This window comes from Saimiri boliviensis, chromosome 12, assembly GCF_048565385.1.
Source record: "Saimiri boliviensis isolate mSaiBol1 chromosome 12, mSaiBol1.pri, whole genome shotgun sequence".
In the NCBI taxonomy this organism is placed as follows: Eukaryota; Metazoa; Chordata; class Mammalia; order Primates; family Cebidae; genus Saimiri; species Saimiri boliviensis.
The window spans coordinates 50,913,003-50,931,854 of record NC_133460.1 but is presented as its reverse complement, the minus strand read 5'-3'; the positions used below and the strand labels follow the sequence as shown (position 1 = coordinate 50,931,854).

Genomic DNA, 18,852 nt, shown 5'->3' with positions numbered 1-18,852 from the left:
CCAGGGTGAGAAGGGGCCGAGAATGGGGTCAGATGGGTGCAAGAGAAAACGGACAGGAAGAAGGCAAGTGGTGAGAGGGTGTCAGAGTCAGAGCCTTCCATCCCAGTGGCCCCTCCAGGAAGCAGCCTGAGCCTTGCAGCTCCCCTCCCCAGCCCTGTCCATTCCCTTGGGGTGCTCTGGGAGTCACAGCTGGGGCGTGGGTATTACTCTACTCCTGGTGATCAGACACAGCCCTCCTGGGTGGGCCCCAGATTCCCCAGAGGTCCAGTCACTGCGGATGCCCGCAGCCTAAGGTGTGGGGGCTGTGAGGGGCGAGAGGGGTCCGTACAGTCAGTGACGGAGACGATGATTTTGCGCATCAGCTCGGCCTCGTGGGGGTCGGGGTTCTCCCGGTCCAGCATGGCATGAGTGGTGCGGATTTTGCCCGTGGTGCTGTTGAGGCTGTAGAACTTGTTGGGTGGCTGGATGCTGTACACTAGGGTGCCATTCTCCCCCAGGTCTGGGTCCACAGCCACTACCTGCCGGGAGGGAGCAGACCCCTTTGCTGAGCCAGGCCCAGGGAGGGTGTCTCTGGGCTGGCCGGGGTTTCTAGCTCAGACATTGGTCCCGAGGAGGACGCATCCTGGCTCTGTCTGGCCCAGGAAGTGGTCCGAGAGGGCTGGGAGGCAGGAGGTTCAGAAAGTGAATCGGCAGTGGAAGCCTCTGGGCACTCTAGCAAAACCTGTCCATTTCCGTCTCAGGCGAGCCCCTTTCTCCTGGGCTTCCGGATCTGTGACAGGGGGTGTAACCCTGCCTGAGCTAGTGCATCTGACCAAACCTGGCACGCCCCTACAGGGGCCCCCAGCAGGCACCCAGTGTCCCAGAGGAGCCAGGCCATCGCCAGCTACTGTGTGAACAGCTGTATGAAGCAGGTATATCTAATTACGCCCACTGCATGGATAAGAGTCAGCGGGGCTCCCAAGGCCTCAAAGCTAGGAAGCGCAGAGCTGGGATTCGTTAGACATCAACACACACACACACCCCCACATCGCCCACACACACCCCCATCCCCCATACACACCACACACATACATACACACCACATACCCCCACAAACATACACCCCCTACACATCCCACCTCCCTACACCCCCCCACACATCCACACCCCACACACACCCCCTCACTCACCTCCACACGCCACATACACACCACCCACACACCACCCACACACACCACACACCCACACACACCCCACAGCTTTGTGCCCTTCTGTTCCAGACATTCAGGGGGACATGTCCATGGGTTTTGGGTGACCAGGGGGCCCCCAGCAGGTCCCCGACCATGGAGTTCTCCAGGGGAGGGCTGGGAAGGGCTGGGGAGCCTGTGCTCTGGCTGAGATTTTTGAAAGAATTTGAAACTCTGGATTTTGGAGACTGGGTTCTTCATCCTCAAACCCTCCTTTCCTTCTTTTTAAGCTTTAGAACGTGACACCAGGGATGACAGGGCACGTGGAGGAGGCTATCGCTGGGCCCCACTTTCAGAAGGTGGGACCCAGTTAACCAGGGCAGTCATGGGGCTAGGGGGGTGCTGAGGGAAGAGAGGGCTGAGCACTCCGGAAGGGAGGAACGCCACCCCCGGTGACAAGCAGGGTCTCAGGACTGGGCCTCAGACACTCTGGCCCCTTCAACCCTCTGGCCCACACCCTGGTTCCCCACTTACGACCCCCACATCATGAAGGGGCCAGTGCTCAGTGCCATCCTAACCTAGGGGCGGGGAGCTCCATAGCCTGCTGTGCCTTAGCATCCCTGATCCCACACAGCCAGGTCATAAACAAAGGCCAAGGGCCCCCTGAGGTCTCCTCATCTTTGCTGAGGCCCCCTGCATGCACCGATCCCCTGCTATGTGGGGAAGCTCACTCACCATCCGTCGCCCTGCTTGTCACAAGGAGTAAGCAGAGCCCAGAGAGGCACAGGCCCTTCTCAGGGTCACACAGCACCACCCATGGCACTGACCCAGCTTTCAGCCTGGAGGCTCCTGAGGTGGCCCTTACCCCTCGATCACCCCCGACCCTGCGCTGCAGAGGTCCCTTTGGCACCAGAGGTGGATGAGGTCGGTGGGGGGTGGGAAGTGACCACAGTTCCTGGGGCCACATCAGGACAGTGTCATTGTTAACTGCAGGACAGTTGGTGATGACAGCCAGGCCTTGCCAGCTCCTTCATCTTACTTGATGTGGAGCCTTTTTTGCTTTGGCAGCAGAATCTGTCCCTCCCCAGCCAGAGGTGTCTCTGGGGCCACCAGACCAGAACAGACAGATGAGCTGCCCCGGCTGAGAACTCCCGTCTGCCCCTGTCCGTGGGCCCTGGGAAGGCCGGCGGGAGAGAGGCTGAGGCAGGGCTGAATGCGGTGGCACCTAGACCAGCTTCCCCTTCAGAGAGGCGGGGGCAGCCTCCGCCCTACTCTCCCTTTTCAACCTTGCAGCACCGAAGGGTAGGGTAGGGAAGGTCCCTGCCTTCCAGGCCTAAGGTGTCCTCATCTGAGGACATGCTGCCTCAGTTTCCCTAGCCTCCAAAAAAGGGACCCCAAAACCCCCATTTTGCAAACAGGAGACAGGGCTCTTAGGTACCGAAGGCATAATTCAAACAAGGACAAGTCATTTCACTGCTAGACTTAGGAGATCAGGATGCTTTGTGTTTCTACAATGCTTCTCTCAACAGTTTGAAAGGGATTTTGTAGCCGGGCCCGGTGGCTCAAGCCTGTCATCCCAGCACTTTGGGAGGCCGAGGCAGGCAGATCACGAGGTCGAGAGATCGAGACCATCCTGGTCAACATGGTGAAACCCCGTCTCTACTAAAAATACAAAACATTAGCTGGGCATGGTGGCGCGTGCCTGTAATCCCAGCTACTCAGGAGGCTGAGGCAGGAGAATTGCCTGAACCCAGGAGGCGGAGGTTGTGGTGGGCCGAGATCGCGCCATTGCACTCCAGCCTGGGTAACAAGAGCGAAACTCTGTCTCAAAAAAAAAAAAAAAAAAAAGGCATTTTGTTTGTTTGTTTTTGTTGAGATGGAGTTTTGCTCCATTGCTCTGGCTGGAATGCAGTGGTGCAATCTCTGCTCACTGCAATCTCTACCTCCTGGGTTCAAGCAATCCTCCTGCCTCAGCCTCCCAAGTAGCTGGGATTACAGGCAAGAGCCACCATGCCCAGCTGATTTTTGTATTTTTAGTGGAGACAAGGTTTTACCATGTTGGCCAGGCTGGTCTCAAACTCTTGACCTCAAGTGATCCACCTGCCTTGGCCTCCCAAAGTGCTGGGATTACAGGGGTGAGCCACCATGCCCAGCCTGGGGGAGAGATGATTTTATCCCTGTTTAATTTTTCTGGAGGTGACTTGCTCCAGACCACACTTGTTGCTGAACAGGCGAGATGAATTTCACATGGGGGATGTTTTCTCCTCTTTGATTCCCTCTGCCTGCTCCCACCATGCCAGAGAGTGCCAGGGTAGCTGCTTCCAAATGACTCTAGTTGGGGCATGGACACTGGTTTTGGGCCTCTTGACTGACTCTCTGGTCACAGGGTGGGTTGCGGGTACAGGAGAGGGTGGAGGGCTGTGATCCCTCCTGCAGGCTCCCTGCTGGGCGATTTTGTAGAATCTCACCACTTTCTCCTCATTTATTTCCAATTTCACGCCCATCATTTTTCTCCTGCCTGACGGGGAATAACTCTCTCCTTCTCCCCTCTCCTTTATTTTGCTGGAGGGCTTTGAAAGGCTCTAAATCAATGCCCATCAGCCAGGTCCTTGAAGGCAGCTGCAGGAGCCAGGAAGGAGAGTGGGACCAAAATCTCCCTTGCAGAGAGACGGTCACTCCGCCAGCGCACGCCTCTGCAGGTGGACACGGTCAGTGCCTGCGTGCCGGGCCACACCTGGTGCATGCAGGTGTAGGTCCGGCAAGGAGCCTGGCTTTTGCACAGGGAGAGATGGGAACCACTGGGTTTGAGCAGAAGAGTGATGTGAAGGTCCCCAAAGGCAGGGCAGGAGCTTCCTTTTTTTTTTTTTTTTTTTTTTTGAGACAGGATCTTACTGTGTCACGCAGGCTGGAGTGCAGTGGTGTGATCTTGGCTCACTGCAGCCTCAATCTCTGAGGCTCAAAAATCCTCTTGCCTTAGCCTCCTGAGTATCTGGGACCAAAGGTGTACGCTACCACACCCGACTACTTAAAAAAAAAATTTTTTTTTTGTAAAGACTCAGAGTGGGGGTCTTACTATGCTGCCCAGGCTGGTCTTGAACTCCTAGGCTCAAGTGATCTGCCTGCCTTGGACTCTCAAAGTGCTGGGATTACAGGCATGAGCCACTGCACCTGGCCTGGCGTTGCTTCCTGTACCCTCAGCCTGACAAGCATGGGGCCTGGCATGTGGTAGGCATTCTCTGATGGCTCATGGGTTTCCTGGAAAGTGAGGAGGCACTGGGCAGTGCCCCGGTCCATTGTCTGTGCCCGCTCATGGCTCAGAAGGACACGTGAGGAGCTGGAGACTGGGTGAAGGCCACGGGGACCGGAGCTTGCAAAGGCCCAAGGCTGAGTGCAGTCCTCACCTGGCATACCTACTGCCAGATGTACTGTTTGAGAACGGTAACCCAGGCTGGTGTCCCACGCAGCCCCTTTCTCCCAGAGCAACCTTCCTTACTTGCCCCTCAATTCCCTTTGGGAGGAATTTCCCAGAAACATAAGGGAAAGGGGAGGACTGACCAGAAGGTATTCAGAGGTGAGATCCAACCCCAGCTCTTGGAATCCCTGGCTGGGGTGAGGAGGAGGTTGTCCCGAGCCAGTGCAGTGACCACGAGGCCGCAGCAGAGAGCACCCACCAGAGGGCCCTAGAGAGCCGTGTCAAAGGGCCAGGGCAGTGGCTTCTAAACCTGGCCCTGGGCTGGAAGGAATTCCTCTGTGGGGCTTTGAGAAATGACAGACTCCAGATTCCTCACTTCTGCCCTATGCCATTGGATCCTCTGGGAGGGGTACCCACACACCAGCTGACAGCCAGTCAGTGAACACGTGGAAAGGAAGAGAGGCATGACGGCCAATCCTTCCCTCCCTCTCTTTGTCCTTCCTTTCAGGTGGACCTCCGCCCAGCCAGAGCCACTCCTGGGTGTGGTTGCTGAGGGTGGGGCTGGAGAGGCTGGGCATTAGCAGCCCAGAGCTGCTTGGGCTCAGGTAGGGCAGCCTTTCTGGAGAGCTGGATGCAAAGATATCATCGCTTCTCCCATCCCACCGGAGTTCTCCAGTTCCTCAGGACCTGGCCACCTGCCAGGGCACCCCTTGAGCCAGCAGAGCAATAATGACTGGGATAGGTGGTTTCTAATCCCCCGTCTCCGAGTCAGACCAGGGTTCAAGTCCTGGCCTCACCCCTTACTAGCTCTGGGACCTTGGGCAACCCTTCAAGCTCTAAGTCTGTCTCCTCCACAGAACAATGGGAGCAGAATCCCTCTGCCATGTGAGATGATGAGGATGAGGAGACAGAATTCCTGAGAAGCCCTCAGGTGGGGCTCAGGGTACTTCCCAGGTGTTCAGTGAATGGCGCTACTGTGAGTGGTCAGGATTCATGTCCGCCACAGGGCTGGATGGTAGCAGTAGGGCTGCTCATGTGGGGACAAGCCGCCACAAGTGAGATCACGTGGTTACAGGGTGATGAGAAGGCTGAGAAATGTGGATCTCCCAGCAGAGCAGATGGTGTGGGCATGGGGCCTGGGCCTCCTCAGTTTCCCCGGGATTCTGGTCCCTGCTGTGGATGCCCTGGCTTTGGCTGCATCTCCCCTCTGCATCCTGAGTTGTGCACATCCCTGCCCAGGAGCACATAACACACACACGGGCTGGTGCAAACCTGGGCCAGAAAATTCCTGATCAGCTAACCCAGACTGATGACTGCAGGGACAGAGCAGTGAAAGAGAGGCGCTGTGGTGGGGCTTGGGCTTGTGCAGTGTCGGGGTGGGAGCTCTCCAGAGGGGGTGGTCAGAGTCCCCACCTCTAAGGACATGTGTGGCTTCCAAGTGGAGCCGGCCTGAGCTCCCCTGCAACTGTCCCTGGGCTGCCTGAAACTCCCTTTGACAAAGCCTGAGGCCTGCTGACACTGGAGGCCAGGTGAGGGCTTTCCCTTGACCTCGGACTGCCTTTCACCATGCCAGAGGATGGCTAGAACTCTATTCCAAGAGCTGGCTGAAAGGGACACAGAGTCCACCAGCCCCACATGGCGGGCACCCCTGGGAAGGGCTGCCTGGCAGTTCTGCTGCTCCTACCGTGGTCACGTCTGAGTCTGGAGGGGTCATCTCCACCAGGTTGATGTAGTAGGGTGCATCCTTCCAAGTGGGGTGGTTGTCATTGATGTCCAGGAGGGTGATGTTTACCTGTAAAACCACAAGGGGCGCTGTGGATGAACCCAGCTGAGATGGGCCAGGGCAGGCAGGGTCTGCCAGGGGAAATGAGCTCAGATACCCACGGGCCATCTTGGCATTAATTCCACCAGCTCCACCAACCTTGGGAGCCTTGGGCAGGGCCTGGGCTTTCAAGGACAGGAAGGAGCCAGGCCCCTTTAGGAGAGGGTTCTAGTGTGGTCCCATCAGGAGGCAGTGGAATGGATGTGATGACCCCCGAAATCCTTGTGGTGACCTGGGACTTCTCCCACCCCCTCCTCCAGTCTTGGCTGAAGGTGACTGACAGGGTGGGGGATCTCATAGAGTCCCTTGAGCTTCCCCGTCTCAGCTACAAGCCAAGCAATTTCCCTGCCCACCTGCCACCAGGTACATTCTTTATAGGGCTCTGATTCCCAATAGCAGGGGCCTCCCTTGATAGAGTAGGGCCCTGGGGATTTTTCCATCAAATCCCTGGCCATGAAATACCATCTCCAGCCTCTCTGACTGGGTAAGGATGGGGATGCTGCTGGCTGGGTTCGAGCCTCTTTTGAGGGAGAGCCAAGGAAACCGACTGCGGAACAAAAAGGGGAGGTGGCTGGAGTGACTGCCAGCGGGTCCTCCCACTTCCTCTCCCACGGATGCCTTCTCACTTACCCCCTTCACTTCTTCAGCCCAGAGCTCATTCAGGGCCCACACAGTTTCCTCCTCTAGCTTTCTACTCTCTGGGGCACATTGGCTGGGGAAGGACAAGTCCCCAGGGACCCTCCAGTGCTCTTCCCGGTAGGAACACCTACTTCTGCTTGTTGGCAGGTGCCAAGGCAAGGAGGGGCCTATGGGGCTCATGCCTTCTGCCACCTGTCCTCCTGGATTTTTGGGGGCAGCAGAGAAAATATTGTATTTTGCTCCTCCCGAGTACCCTACATTCCTGGTGGTGATGCCTTTCTTCCCCACAGCTGTGGTGGCCCTGGGGCTGAACTCCGACGATGATCAGTTGGTTTTTGCCCCCTCACTCACTTGCATAATGCCTCACACTGGCTCAGGACATGGGGGTCCAGAGGTACAAAGTGGGCAACCTGAAGATGAACGGGGAGCAGGAGCCTGGCTGGTGAGGGGAAGCTGGGCGCAGGAGCGGGGCGCACTCACAGTGGCGATGCCGGTTTTCTGGTTGTGACCCACACCCCCGTCCACTGCTCGAACAATGAGGATGTATTCAGACTTGGTCTCCCGGTCAAGCAGAGACGTGGTGGTGACTTCCCCTGCCGGAGAGAGAAGTGGGTGTGTGAGAGGGTTTGGGTGGGCCAGGGAGAGAGCAAGGGAAGGGAAGAGAGAGCGAGGGAAAGAGGTACCATGATCTGGCAGCCTGGATGTGTTCCTGACATGGCGCTCACTGTGGGAGACGGCAGAGCTCCCATGCCTTGGGAGCCGGGTCCCCAGAGCTAGGCAACGTAACCCCGTAACCCCACGAGGAGGAGATATTTGCAGATTCGTGGAAATCTAGGCTGATTCTTGGGGGTAGGGCCTCGAGAACAGGGCAGGAGGGCCATCAGGCCTTGGGCTCAGTCACAGATCACCTCTTGTTTAGACTTTTGACACTATCTTGCTGGCTTTATCATCCTGAACTGGTTACTGCCAACCTCTGTGCCTCAGTTTCCTCATAGGATCCAAAGGGAACCATAATAGGACCTACCTCATAGGGCTGTTGTGAGGTTAATCTAATTAATATCACAGAAATCCCAGAACAGTGCCAGGCACGGTTTATTTATATAGCCACAGAAATACAATGACAGGAAAGAAAAACACCAGGTGTTCATGTGCGTTCTCACTCATGACTCATCACTGGGTAGTTCAACCTATTCAAACTTAACACGCATTGATAATTAACAGTTATAAAATAATTTCCTAATTACACTGTGAATAGCATAATTACATTGCCTCAAGTTTTTTTTGTGTGTTAAATGTGAACAATTCAACAGCATTTTTTGTTCACCTGTATTTGGTCTTTGTATTTTGGTATAACTGAAATACAGCTATCACCCTGGTAGCGGTGTGCTAGTAAATGTTTGACAGTTGGCTCCCCAAAATAAAAAGAAAAGGCATTTGCCGATTTCCTTGGTGTAAAGAGTCCCACCAGGGCCCATTTTAAGCTCCCAACTTGGTGGTATTGAATATGGAGTTCGCAGTTGAGTGCCTCGTTAGCTCTTGGGAGCATGAGCCAGTCACGGCGGACTTCAGCAATCACTGCAGCCAGGCCATTTACCGTCTTCCGTGAGCCATGGGAGAGCCCACGTGGTGAGGATGTGAGACCTGGATGTGAATTCTGATTATGGCCCTTCCCAGATGCCTGGCCTTAGAAAAATTTAATATTTTTAAGCTCCAGCTTTCTCATCTATAAATGGAAGTTGTTGTGACTTCCAGGGAGAGCTGTCGTGAGGCTAAATTCTAGGTAAGGCTCCCAACACTCAGAGAATGACTTTCCTTCCAATGGACTGTGAACATTCCCCACAGGCAGGGCCTGTATGCTACCCATCATTTTATCCCCATTGTCTGTGCTGTGTGACCTGGGCAAGTCGCTTAACTTCTCTGAGCTTGGTTCCCACTCCCTCCCCACCTCCCCACCTCACCTCCCCCCACCCCCGCCCCGTAAAACAAGGCAGCTGGGCTAGATTGCCTTTAGGACCGCTTCTACCCTGGCTGTTCCCTCTGTGGCATGCTGGCTTGTCCTCTGCTCTGTGTAACGCTGAGCAGAGAGCCCGGGGTGGGTGACAGGGCAGCTTAGGTGCCAAGGCCAAGAATGGAAGACTCACAGAGGTCTGCCCAACAAGCCACGCTCCCTTCCAGGGTGGTGTCGATTAATTGGCAGGGCGAGGAAGAAATTAATCTCTAAAAAGTTTTAAATATGAACTTGTCGGCATGATCGATGGCCTCTCCTGTCTGGGAAATTAGATCCAATTAAGGCCACCTCTGTGGAGCAGGCCTGGCTAATTTGACCGAGCTCAGAGCAAAATGCTTACACCTTTGGAGCCAAAGTCGTGTTAAGGCAGCAAGAAAATGTCTTTGTCATTAAAGGCCCCTGGGGGAGCTGGAGCCCCGACTGGGGAGGCAAGGGCAGGGGTGGCTGAAAGGCCAGGGAGCTGCTCAGGTAATGGCACCTTTCATATCTGGGTTCTGGAGTCAGAAGTTCACGCTCTGCGAGTCCTCAGTCTAGCTACTCAACCTCCCCAGTGGCTCAGCTTCCTCATCTGGAAAATGGGGATAAGGCTAGTACCTGTCTCACAGGTGAGGATGGCGGAATGGGAGGCTGCTGCTCAGAGTTCCTGCAGCACTGCTGGGCATGTGGTACATTACTCTGAGAGCCCTGGCAATGAGGGCTCACTGTGGGTGGAAGTTCCTTAGAGCAGGGAGTAAGGCCTTCACTTTCTCAGAGGTAGCAAAAGAGGCTCACAGTGGCCCTGGGTCCCCTTCCTCAGTCTTTGTGCCCATCAGAACCAGCCATCTGCTCCCCAAGCCTCCAGGAAAGGGGGACAAAAAGGGATTGAAGGCTGACTTCCACCACAGAGGGATGGATAGCAGGAAGAGCTAATGCCCTGCTGGGCCACTGACCACCTGCTGCAGAAATGGCCAGTGTCCACTAGAGATTCCTGCTCCCTTCCCAGACAAGAATTATCACTTGGATATGACTGCCAGGCAGGGGCTGGCCCATTACCTCCTCCTAGTCCGACAACCCATGCTCTTTTCCCTTCTGCAATGACCTCGGAGCCACAACATGGAAGGGGCCTGGGTCCCAGAATCATCATGTGGAGGGCTGTCCACTCAACAACTGCATGGGTTGACTGTATGAATTCAAATTTCTATTGTCTCAAGCCAGTGAGAGAGGGTTTGGCTGTTTGACATCTACAGTTCCTTTTACTCATACAGAAGTGGGTATTGGAAGTGGGGTGTCTTGCCTGCCCACTGAGCTGACTTGGAACTTCATGAGGTCAGGGCCATGTCTTACTCCTTCCTGTACCCCAGCACCTGGCACAGCACCTGGATCAGACAGCACCCACTCCAATTTCTGAATCATGTCTGAATATACAGGGGTCCTGGATTCTTCCCCAGGTCTGGCTGAAAGCTTGGGTTTCTTGCTGCTTCTTTCTGCCCCCTTTTTCTCCCAGTTTCAAGGAGGAGAGAAAACTGAGGAATGTACATGAAGAGATGAAGAAGAAAGAAGAGAGTTACATGGGCTGAGCTGGGAGCTGGGGGCAGGGGGCTTGCAGGTGAATAAACAAAAGAAAATAATGACAGTAATTGTTTTTGAACTTACTATGTGCCAGGGGCTATTCAAAGTGTTTCATATTACACATCATTTAACCCACACAACAGCCCTGATATGATCATCCTCATTTTACAGGTGGGAAAACGGAGGCACACATCTGTGAAAGAAGAGGAGCCAACTGAGGGAGGGGGATGCTGAGGCTTTAATAAAGGTTCCTGAAGAGGGGTGTGTTAACACAGCTGTTTGTAAGATGAAACACATTTAAAACATAATACGACTCTTTACCCTTGAAAGACATCCTTCACTGGATAAATTCATGTTGTGATTTTTTGTGGTAAGGTCAGTAATCACACTCAAATTAATTTTCAGGGATTATACTGGTGCTCAAAGCTGACCTGCTCAAAACTGAAAAGAATGAGACCTGGGCCCAGGGGCTGGCCCTGGGGCCAGGTATGGAGAGTCAGCCTCAGGGTGCGGAGGACCAGGATCCTTGGGGTGGGGGGCTCACCTGAGCGGGCGTTGATCCGAAACTGGGCGGAGCCTTCCAGGGAGTAGATGATGGACTCCTGGCCATACTCCCGAGAGCGGTCCAGGTCTGTGGCATTCAGGAACAGCACTGTGGCTCCTTCAGAGGAAAAAAGGCAGAGGTAGGGGTTGCTGCTCATCCTGGGCCCCTGGGCTCACAGCCCCAGCCCTGGGAGCAGGATTTGTGCTGGCCCAAGAGGAGGACATGGGACCTTCCCAGTGACCAGCTCTCAGGGAGGTGGGAGTCCTGACTGCTGGGGCAACCCAGGGATGAGGGCGGCTCAACCACCGCTCTTGGAGCCCAGATTGCTGGGCTGCACAGGTACAAGGCTCCATGAGAGGCTCAGGGATGGACTGGGCCCTCTGGTGTCTGGCTCCCGGCTCCTGCCTGGCTGGCTGCCATATTAAATACACTCAAATTGGCCAGCTTTTACTTGGAATAAAAAAGACATGAAGCTCCATATTAACTTATTCTACATATACTATAATCAATTTCAATCTAGTTTTCTCTTATTCACAGGGTATTTACAAAAGTTTTTATTTTCTCTTTAACGTCCAGTTAAGGCCTTCATCTTTATTTCCAGCGCCATGAAATCCTGACTCAAGGGATCAGCTTTTCCAGCCACCCTGTCCAAACCCTAAGAGCAGCTTGTCCCGAAGTCATGCCCACCAGGGGTTCTGGCTGCAGCTCCTCCTGCCACCTACTGCCAGCCCTGGCCTAGTAGCCAGGAGGTCTGGTGTGTAGGCTCTTGGAATCTTCATACCCAGACTGGCACCCGCAGGGCCTCGGCAGGCGCCTTCACATGCCTGAGTATCACCTCCTCCTCTGGGACTGGGTCTAACGATACCGTCTAACTTGCGGGTTTGCTGCTGGGATCCTGAGGGATAAAGCATGGAGGCCAGAGGCTGAGCCCCACAAGGAGCTCCACTGGGCTGCAGGGGCGGTGGTAACCATCCAGTGTGTAAATCAGCAGTCTTGAGGGGGCAAGAGACCAGGCAGGTGGTTGTGTCCTCTTCCAGGGACCCCTGGGGCCTCAAACACGACCCTCAGGCCTGCCTTAAGCAGGACAGGAACACGAGCCCTAATATACCCCTGAAAAGAATTAAGTGCCATAGTTAAGGCCTCTCCTGGATAGAGTCTCCAGGGATGGTGGGGAGTGCTGGGGGTGACACTTTAACAGTGATATTCTCCAGGAGATGCCTGATTAGGACAGGGAGGGTAGGCTGGATGCAGCCCAGCAGCCACTCAGCTCATTGTCAGGTGCCAGACTGGTACCCAGAGACTCTCATTAGAAGATCTTGTGGTGCCAGGGAAGAGCAGTTCTGACTCTACCATCCCTGATTCCACCATCCCTGGCTCCACCGTCCCTGAATCCACTGCCCACGACTCCACTACCCCTGACTCCACCATCGCTGAATCCACCACCCCTGACTCCACCACCCGACTCCACCCCTGACTCCACCGCCCCTGACTCCACCATCCCTGACTCCACCGCCCCTGACTCTACCATCTACAACTCCACCGCCCCTGACTCCACCGCCCCTGACTCCACCACCCGACTCCACTGCCCCTGACTCTACCATCTACAACTCCACTGCCCCTGACTCTACCACCCGACTCCACCGCCCCTGACTCCACTGCCACTGACTCCACTGCCCCTGACTCCACCACCCCTGACTCTACCGCCCCTGACTCCACTGCCCATGACTCCACTGCCCCTGACTCTACCATCCACAACTCGACTGCCCCTGACTGTACCATCCACGACTCCACCACCCCTGACTCCACTGCTAATGACTCCACCACCTGACTCTACCATCCACGACTCCACCGCCCCTGACTCCACCGCCCCCGACTTCACCCACCTCTACCATCCATGACTCCACTGTCCATGACTCCACCGCCCGACTCCACTGCCCCTGACTCCACCATCCATGACTCCACCGTCCCTGACTCCACCGTCCCTGACTCCACCATCCATGACTCCACCGTCCCTGACTCCACTGTCACTGACTCCACCGCCCCCGACTCCACGGTCCCCGACTCCACCACTCAACTCCACCACTCAACTCCACCGCCCCTGACTCTACCACCTCTGACTCCATCACCCGACTCCACCGCCCCTGAATTCACTACCCCTGAATCCACCATCCCTGACTCCACCACCCCTGACTCCATCATCCACGACTCCAGCATCTCTGACTCTACTGCCCCTGACTCCCACCTTTCAGTCTCCTTCAGCCACTGCAGCAGTTTCTGCCATGGTATTTTCCTGGCTAAGATAATTTGCTCTCATGGTAAGGGCGAAGCTGCCAGTCTGCCCTGGGGGCAGAACAGATCCCCTGGAACCTGAGTGTGGAGCTGGTGATGCTGGGTCTGCAAGCTGAACCCTGCAACCGGAGCCTGGCCCAGAGATTAGCCCTCAATCGCATCCTCATATAGGAACACAGGCCATGCTGTAAGGCCACCCCTCTGAAATCATGGGACCTGCCTCAACAGGGCTGTAGTCTCAAGCCCTCTGCACACTTGAGACTGTTTAATCAACACTGCTTAATAAATCATGAATGATTATTCTTTCCCCACTAGACTAGAGTTGCAGGAGAGCAGGAACCGAGTGCCCAGCTTAGCACCTGCATATAGTGGGTGCTCTGTAACTAGCTGTCAGTTGGCAGATAACTAGATGTTTCCAGAGACTCCCTCATTTGTCACAGGAGCTTGGCCTGGGAAAAGAGAAGGCCATGAACCTCCCAGAATTTGTGTGCAGAGCTGGGGTCTGCACTTCCTGGGTGCTGCGACAGCTGGCTGCCTACCTTCCTGTGTCCCCCAGCCCCCAACCTGAGCCTGTGGTACCTGCCATGATGTTCTCTACCACGGAGACGAAGTAGGCAGGCTTGCTGAAGGTGGGAGGGTTGTCATTCTCATCCTGGAAGGAAAACAGACAGGTTGCAGGAGCCAGGGAGGCAGGTGGGCTGGCCAGCTGACCAAGGTGGGCACCAAGGAGGCAGGCTAGGCCTGGCTGGCACTAAGGAGCTCTGGCCTCCGTATAACCAGAGCCAGGTGGGGTGTCAGCAGGCTGTCAGGTAACCCTCTGGCAGGCTACAGCTCTAGGAGGTAGGACTAGCCTTGGGGAAACATGGGGGCCTCAGGAAGGGACGGAGAGGCCCAGCAAGAGGGACTGCAGCAGCTGTGACTGCCAACAGCTGCCAGCTCCCCAGGCTTCCCCGGGTTCTCTAGCTGAGCTCTCAGCTCACTCCAGCACTGGCACCTGCAGCTCCCATACTGGGGATGCCCACTTGGGGACCCCTGCGCAGGTCCACCAGGATGATGACAAAAGCTTCTAGGACTGTCCCCAAAGATACCAAAGTATGCAGTGGCAGGTCAGGTTCAGGTGGTTCCTAGAGCCCAAATTCTGGCCCTGGGCTGGCTGCAGGCAGGTACAGCTGGACCCCTCCTTGCACATAAGAACAACGGCTCTTCCAACCCCTGAGCAGCCCTGGTCCAGAGCCCCACCCTATCATTTCTAAAGCAGTATCTCTTCCAGCCCAGCCTTTGCCAGTGGCCATAGGATGGTGCTTGGCTGAGGGGCTGAGCCTGGCAGGGCGGGGTGGGCAGCTTCTCCCTCGTCCTACGCATCCCCCAACTCCTTCACACCGTGGCCCCTCCTCTTCAATTAGAAAAGCCTTTCCTGCCCTTTAATACTCTTATCTTCATTGACAGCTCATGCAACCCCCCAACAAGAATTCCTCCCTGCTCCTCTCTTGGAAGAAGCCTCCCCAGCCCACTTGGCTCTGGGCCTTCTACCCTTTCCCAAGGGCCCCAGTGCAGAGCTCAGGAGTCAGGCTGAGTCCCGGCACAAGTGGGCAGTCTTTATGCTACAGTCTTCGGCAATTCCTGTTCATTTGCTAGGGCAAATAGGAGTTCCATGAGAGGGCCTGGCTTCTCATGGAACCGAGAGCTCTTAGAGGGAAAGGATCCTGTATTAAGACCCCTTTGCTGGAGTTGCTGCTGACTGAGCAGCCATGAAAGAGACAGGGGCCTGCTATCTGGCTGCGCACCCCATGGGACTTCAGAGAGTCTCAGCCTGCTAAGATTGTGGGTGCCCAGAAAGGAATGATCCTCTCTTTTTCCAATCTGCTCCTTGGTTCTGGATGGCACCCTGGCTCATGCTGACCTGCCCCTCTCCCTAGATACCAGCAGTCTCAGGATTCCCCTGATGTCCAGTGCCCCAACTGTGTGTCTGGGCATCTCCCCTGTCCTGGTGTGGGCGCGAGCGCCCCATATACTTATACATTTAAGCTTCTGCCTGGCTGCATGAAACGGTGTGGAGAATGTCAGTGACAGAGCATGAGGCAGAAACTTATTAGCGGTGATATTTCCCCGGATCTTGGCGCTGCATTCGCTATTAGTTCTAATTCAGCGGCTCGCTCTACAAAAGCTTATTGTCCCCTAATGGGAAATCTACAAACCGAGTTTGACTTCTTTATTAAAAACCAACAAGCAGCGGATGAAAAAGAATCACCTGGCCCCTCCGGCCCCCTCCTCCTCCTGGAGCCCTGTGGTTTCCATCTGCCTCTCCCCACCCCCAACCTGTGCAAGAAATGCTGCCATCCACGACTTCCTTGCTGCTGGGTTTTAAATTCCAATTGGGAGAAAATCCTTTTGGTGGAGGGAGGAGGCCGCTTAGCCGAGTGACAGCTACTTAAAAACCAGCCACGTGCAAAATCAGCCTGAAGGCGGTGACCTTTTCAAGTGCGGTCCTCAGACATAAGTGACTGTGCCATCCAGAGGCCCTGGTAGAGAGACAACGTTCACTTACAGCCAAGGTGGCACCTGTCTTTGTTGCCAGACTCTCCGGCTGCCCCAGGGCCAGGGTGGACTCGGAAGGAAAGTGCAGGGCCCCTGCTGGCCCCTGGGATGGCTTTGAGGGAATTTGAAAATGGGGCCCCTTCTACTAGGCCACTGTGTTTCCATGCCAGGGCACACTTCAGCTTGCCGAGTGCAAAGCGAGGTGGATTCATGCTCCCACGCACCCCTGCACATGGAGACTCCCCTCTGTGGTCCTGGGGAAGGAGGCTGGGGAGCACACTTTTATTTGCAGGGACAAAAAGTGAGTTCGGTCCCTTCACTTTCCTGTCTCTGCATGCTCTGGCCCCTTTGATGGGGGCTGAGGCACAAAGAGATGCTCTGGTCCCTGCCTTAGCTGAGCCACAGGTTGGGATGCATCTGGAGTTTGGGGCAGAGCTAGGGTTTCAAAATCTCATGAGGGTGGATCTCTGAAGGCCTTATTCCTCAAAGTGTGGTCCCCGACTGGAAGCATCTGCATCACCCGGGAACTGGGAGGAAATGCAGAATCCCAGCCCTGCCTCAGACCCACTAACTATGAATTTGCCTTTTAATGAGATCCCCAGGGAATTCCAGGGCATGGGGAACTTTGAGAAGCACTGGTCTCAGTCATGCGTGGATAGGGATGACCCAGGTTCCAGGCCTGTGGTTATAGTGGAAATGTCAACGTGGGAGTCACTCAGGTCAGGGTTCAAGTCGTAGCTCTACCAGTGAGGAAGAAAGGCATTGGTGACCATGGGTCCTCCCTGAGCTTCAGCCTCCCCATCTGGAAAGCGGGACTGAAGGGGACCTGGCATACTGCTGCAGCTCAGCACATGTGAGCTTCCATTTGGCTACTTAGGCCTGTCCGGGCCCTGGGCTAGAGCAGAGCATTTACTGCCCTAGACCTCCCTTACTCTTACCCTCTCCGGTACCCGCTCCCCAAAGCCTAACCGGCTCCCTCTCCGCTCCTGCCCACTCACCAGAACTTCCATCTGCACTAGCCATAGGCTGGGATGTGGAGGCAGCTGCTGTTATGCATGGCTGTCTCGTTGGCTGGAGTGACAGCCAACATTTCAGGTGCCAGGTATCACCTGCACAATCTCATTTCATCCTCACAAAAATATCATGAGGCAGGTACCGCGATTACCCCCATTCTGCAGATGAGGAAGTTGAGTTTCAGAGACCCAGATCACACAGCAAGAGCATAGCAGAGCCAGATTTCAAACCCATATGGCTACACAGCCCCACACCCCTCTTTCCACTCGGTATCGCCTTGGGGTGTGGAGCAGGCTGCACGTTACCCTGCACGTCCTGCTGGGGTCCCAGCCCAGAACTCACTGCCTCCTGGTGCAGAGCAGCCTCCTGGTGGGTTGACAGCGATGGGTGGGCTGGTCAGGGTTGTGAGTGCAGCTGGGATGAGAGGAGGCTTGGGGGCTGTAGTCAAGGCTGGGAAACTAAGCCCAGGTTTGGGTGATGCGGTCAGGGTCGGGCCACGGGGTGAAGAGTGCCAGCCCATGGTCATGACTGGCAGAAAATGCATTCTCACTCCCTGGTAACACCCTCAGGGTTTCTAGGTGGAAGTTTACAGGTTCAAGTCAGGCCGGTTTTTCTTTTCTTTTTTTTTTTTTTTTTTTTTTTGAGACGGAGATATTTTTTGCTCTTGTTGCCTGGGCTAGAGTGTGATGGTGTGATCTTGGCTCACCGCAACCTCCACCTCCTGGGTTCAAGCTATTCGCCTGCCTCAGCCTCCCAAGAAGCTGGGATTACAGTTGCGCACCATCATACCCAGCTAATTTTTTGTACATTTTTTTAGTAGAGACGGGGTTTCTCCATGTTTGTCAGGTTGGTCTCGAACTCCTGACTGCAGGTCCACCTGCCTCGGCCTCCCAAAGTGCTGGGATTACAGGTGTGAGGCACCACGCCCGGCTGGTTTTTAGGCTTCTGAAGATCTGGTCTCTGTCATCCTTCCCCTGACACTCCCTGAAGCCTGAGGTGCCAGAACATAACGACTCCAGAAGCAAGGCCCCAACTCTCTGCCCTTCTTTTTGCTATACTGGTTCTGTAGAGCCTCACCCTCCTGGTCACCCTGAAATTCTGCTCCCTCGTGTTCATCTGGAAGTTTCCCCGGCAGGTATCACCTCAACTTTCCCATCACTTCCAGCTCCTTCCTATTCAGCAAGAAAATAGAGTCCCTGGCCCAGATGGGGGCCTTTCTGCTTGGGAGCTGGCCCCAGCTTCTGTCCCGGGTTGAGAAGACAGACTTGTTAAGGCCCAGTGTGGGGCAGTGGCGGAGGCTGCTGGTGAAGCTGGCTGTGGCAGGAAGGCTCTCCAGCATGCCTGCTCCAGGGTGAGACTTTCCTGAGCTTATGTCAAATCACAGCGCATCTCCAAACGTGACAATCTGATCTAATCCTCCTGGAGCCGATAATGCACTAACTCTTCCATCAACACGTGTTTGCCATCTCCCACAGATGGGAGGGGGGCAGGCCACGCATGCACAGCTGCGTGTAGGGAGGTCTCCGTGCAGAGGGGCCCATTGGCTCTGCGGTCAGACCACGCTCTGCATCCTCGTGTGGCACAGGGCAAATGAACCAGCATGGAGATGGATTCAGCAACTGATAATTTCAGACACAGAAAGCACTAAGGTATGCTTGATATTCATGTCAGACAAAATGTGGCTTGGTTTCAGACCCCTTTAGATCTTCAGAGGAGTGGAAAAGGGAAGAAAAGAGAGAGAGGGGGAGGGAGGGAGGGAGGGAGAGAGAGAGAGAAGGGAGAAGACCTTCCGGTAATTCTCTTGTTCTTCACAGAACATAGCCATCAATGAAGGAATCCCGTAACACTTCCTCGCTTGACTCCTAGCTCCTGTTC

The 18,852-nt window shown here is 55.1% G+C and overlaps 1 protein-coding gene across 6 annotated transcripts in view; it reads right to left on the bottom strand.

Moving 5' to 3' along the window:
* CDH23 (cadherin related 23) overlaps positions 1-18,852 on the bottom strand; it is a 423,515-nt gene that overhangs the window by 116,896 nt on the left and 287,767 nt on the right. For 5 of the 6 annotated variants that reach the window (XM_074382361.1, XM_074382354.1, XM_074382359.1 and 2 more), the window contains 5 exons: positions 14,008-14,080; positions 11,140-11,256; positions 7,520-7,632; positions 6,263-6,370; positions 329-518 (listed from right to left, as the gene is read on the bottom strand). In XM_074382361.1, the coding sequence (XP_074238462.1) occupies positions 329-518; positions 6,263-6,370; positions 7,520-7,632; positions 11,140-11,256; positions 14,008-14,080 (601 nt within the window). Of the gene's footprint in view, positions 1-328; positions 519-6,262; positions 6,371-7,519; positions 7,633-11,139; positions 11,257-14,006; positions 14,081-18,852 lie in introns of those variants that run through there. The other variant, XM_074382360.1, reaches the window with a different exon arrangement.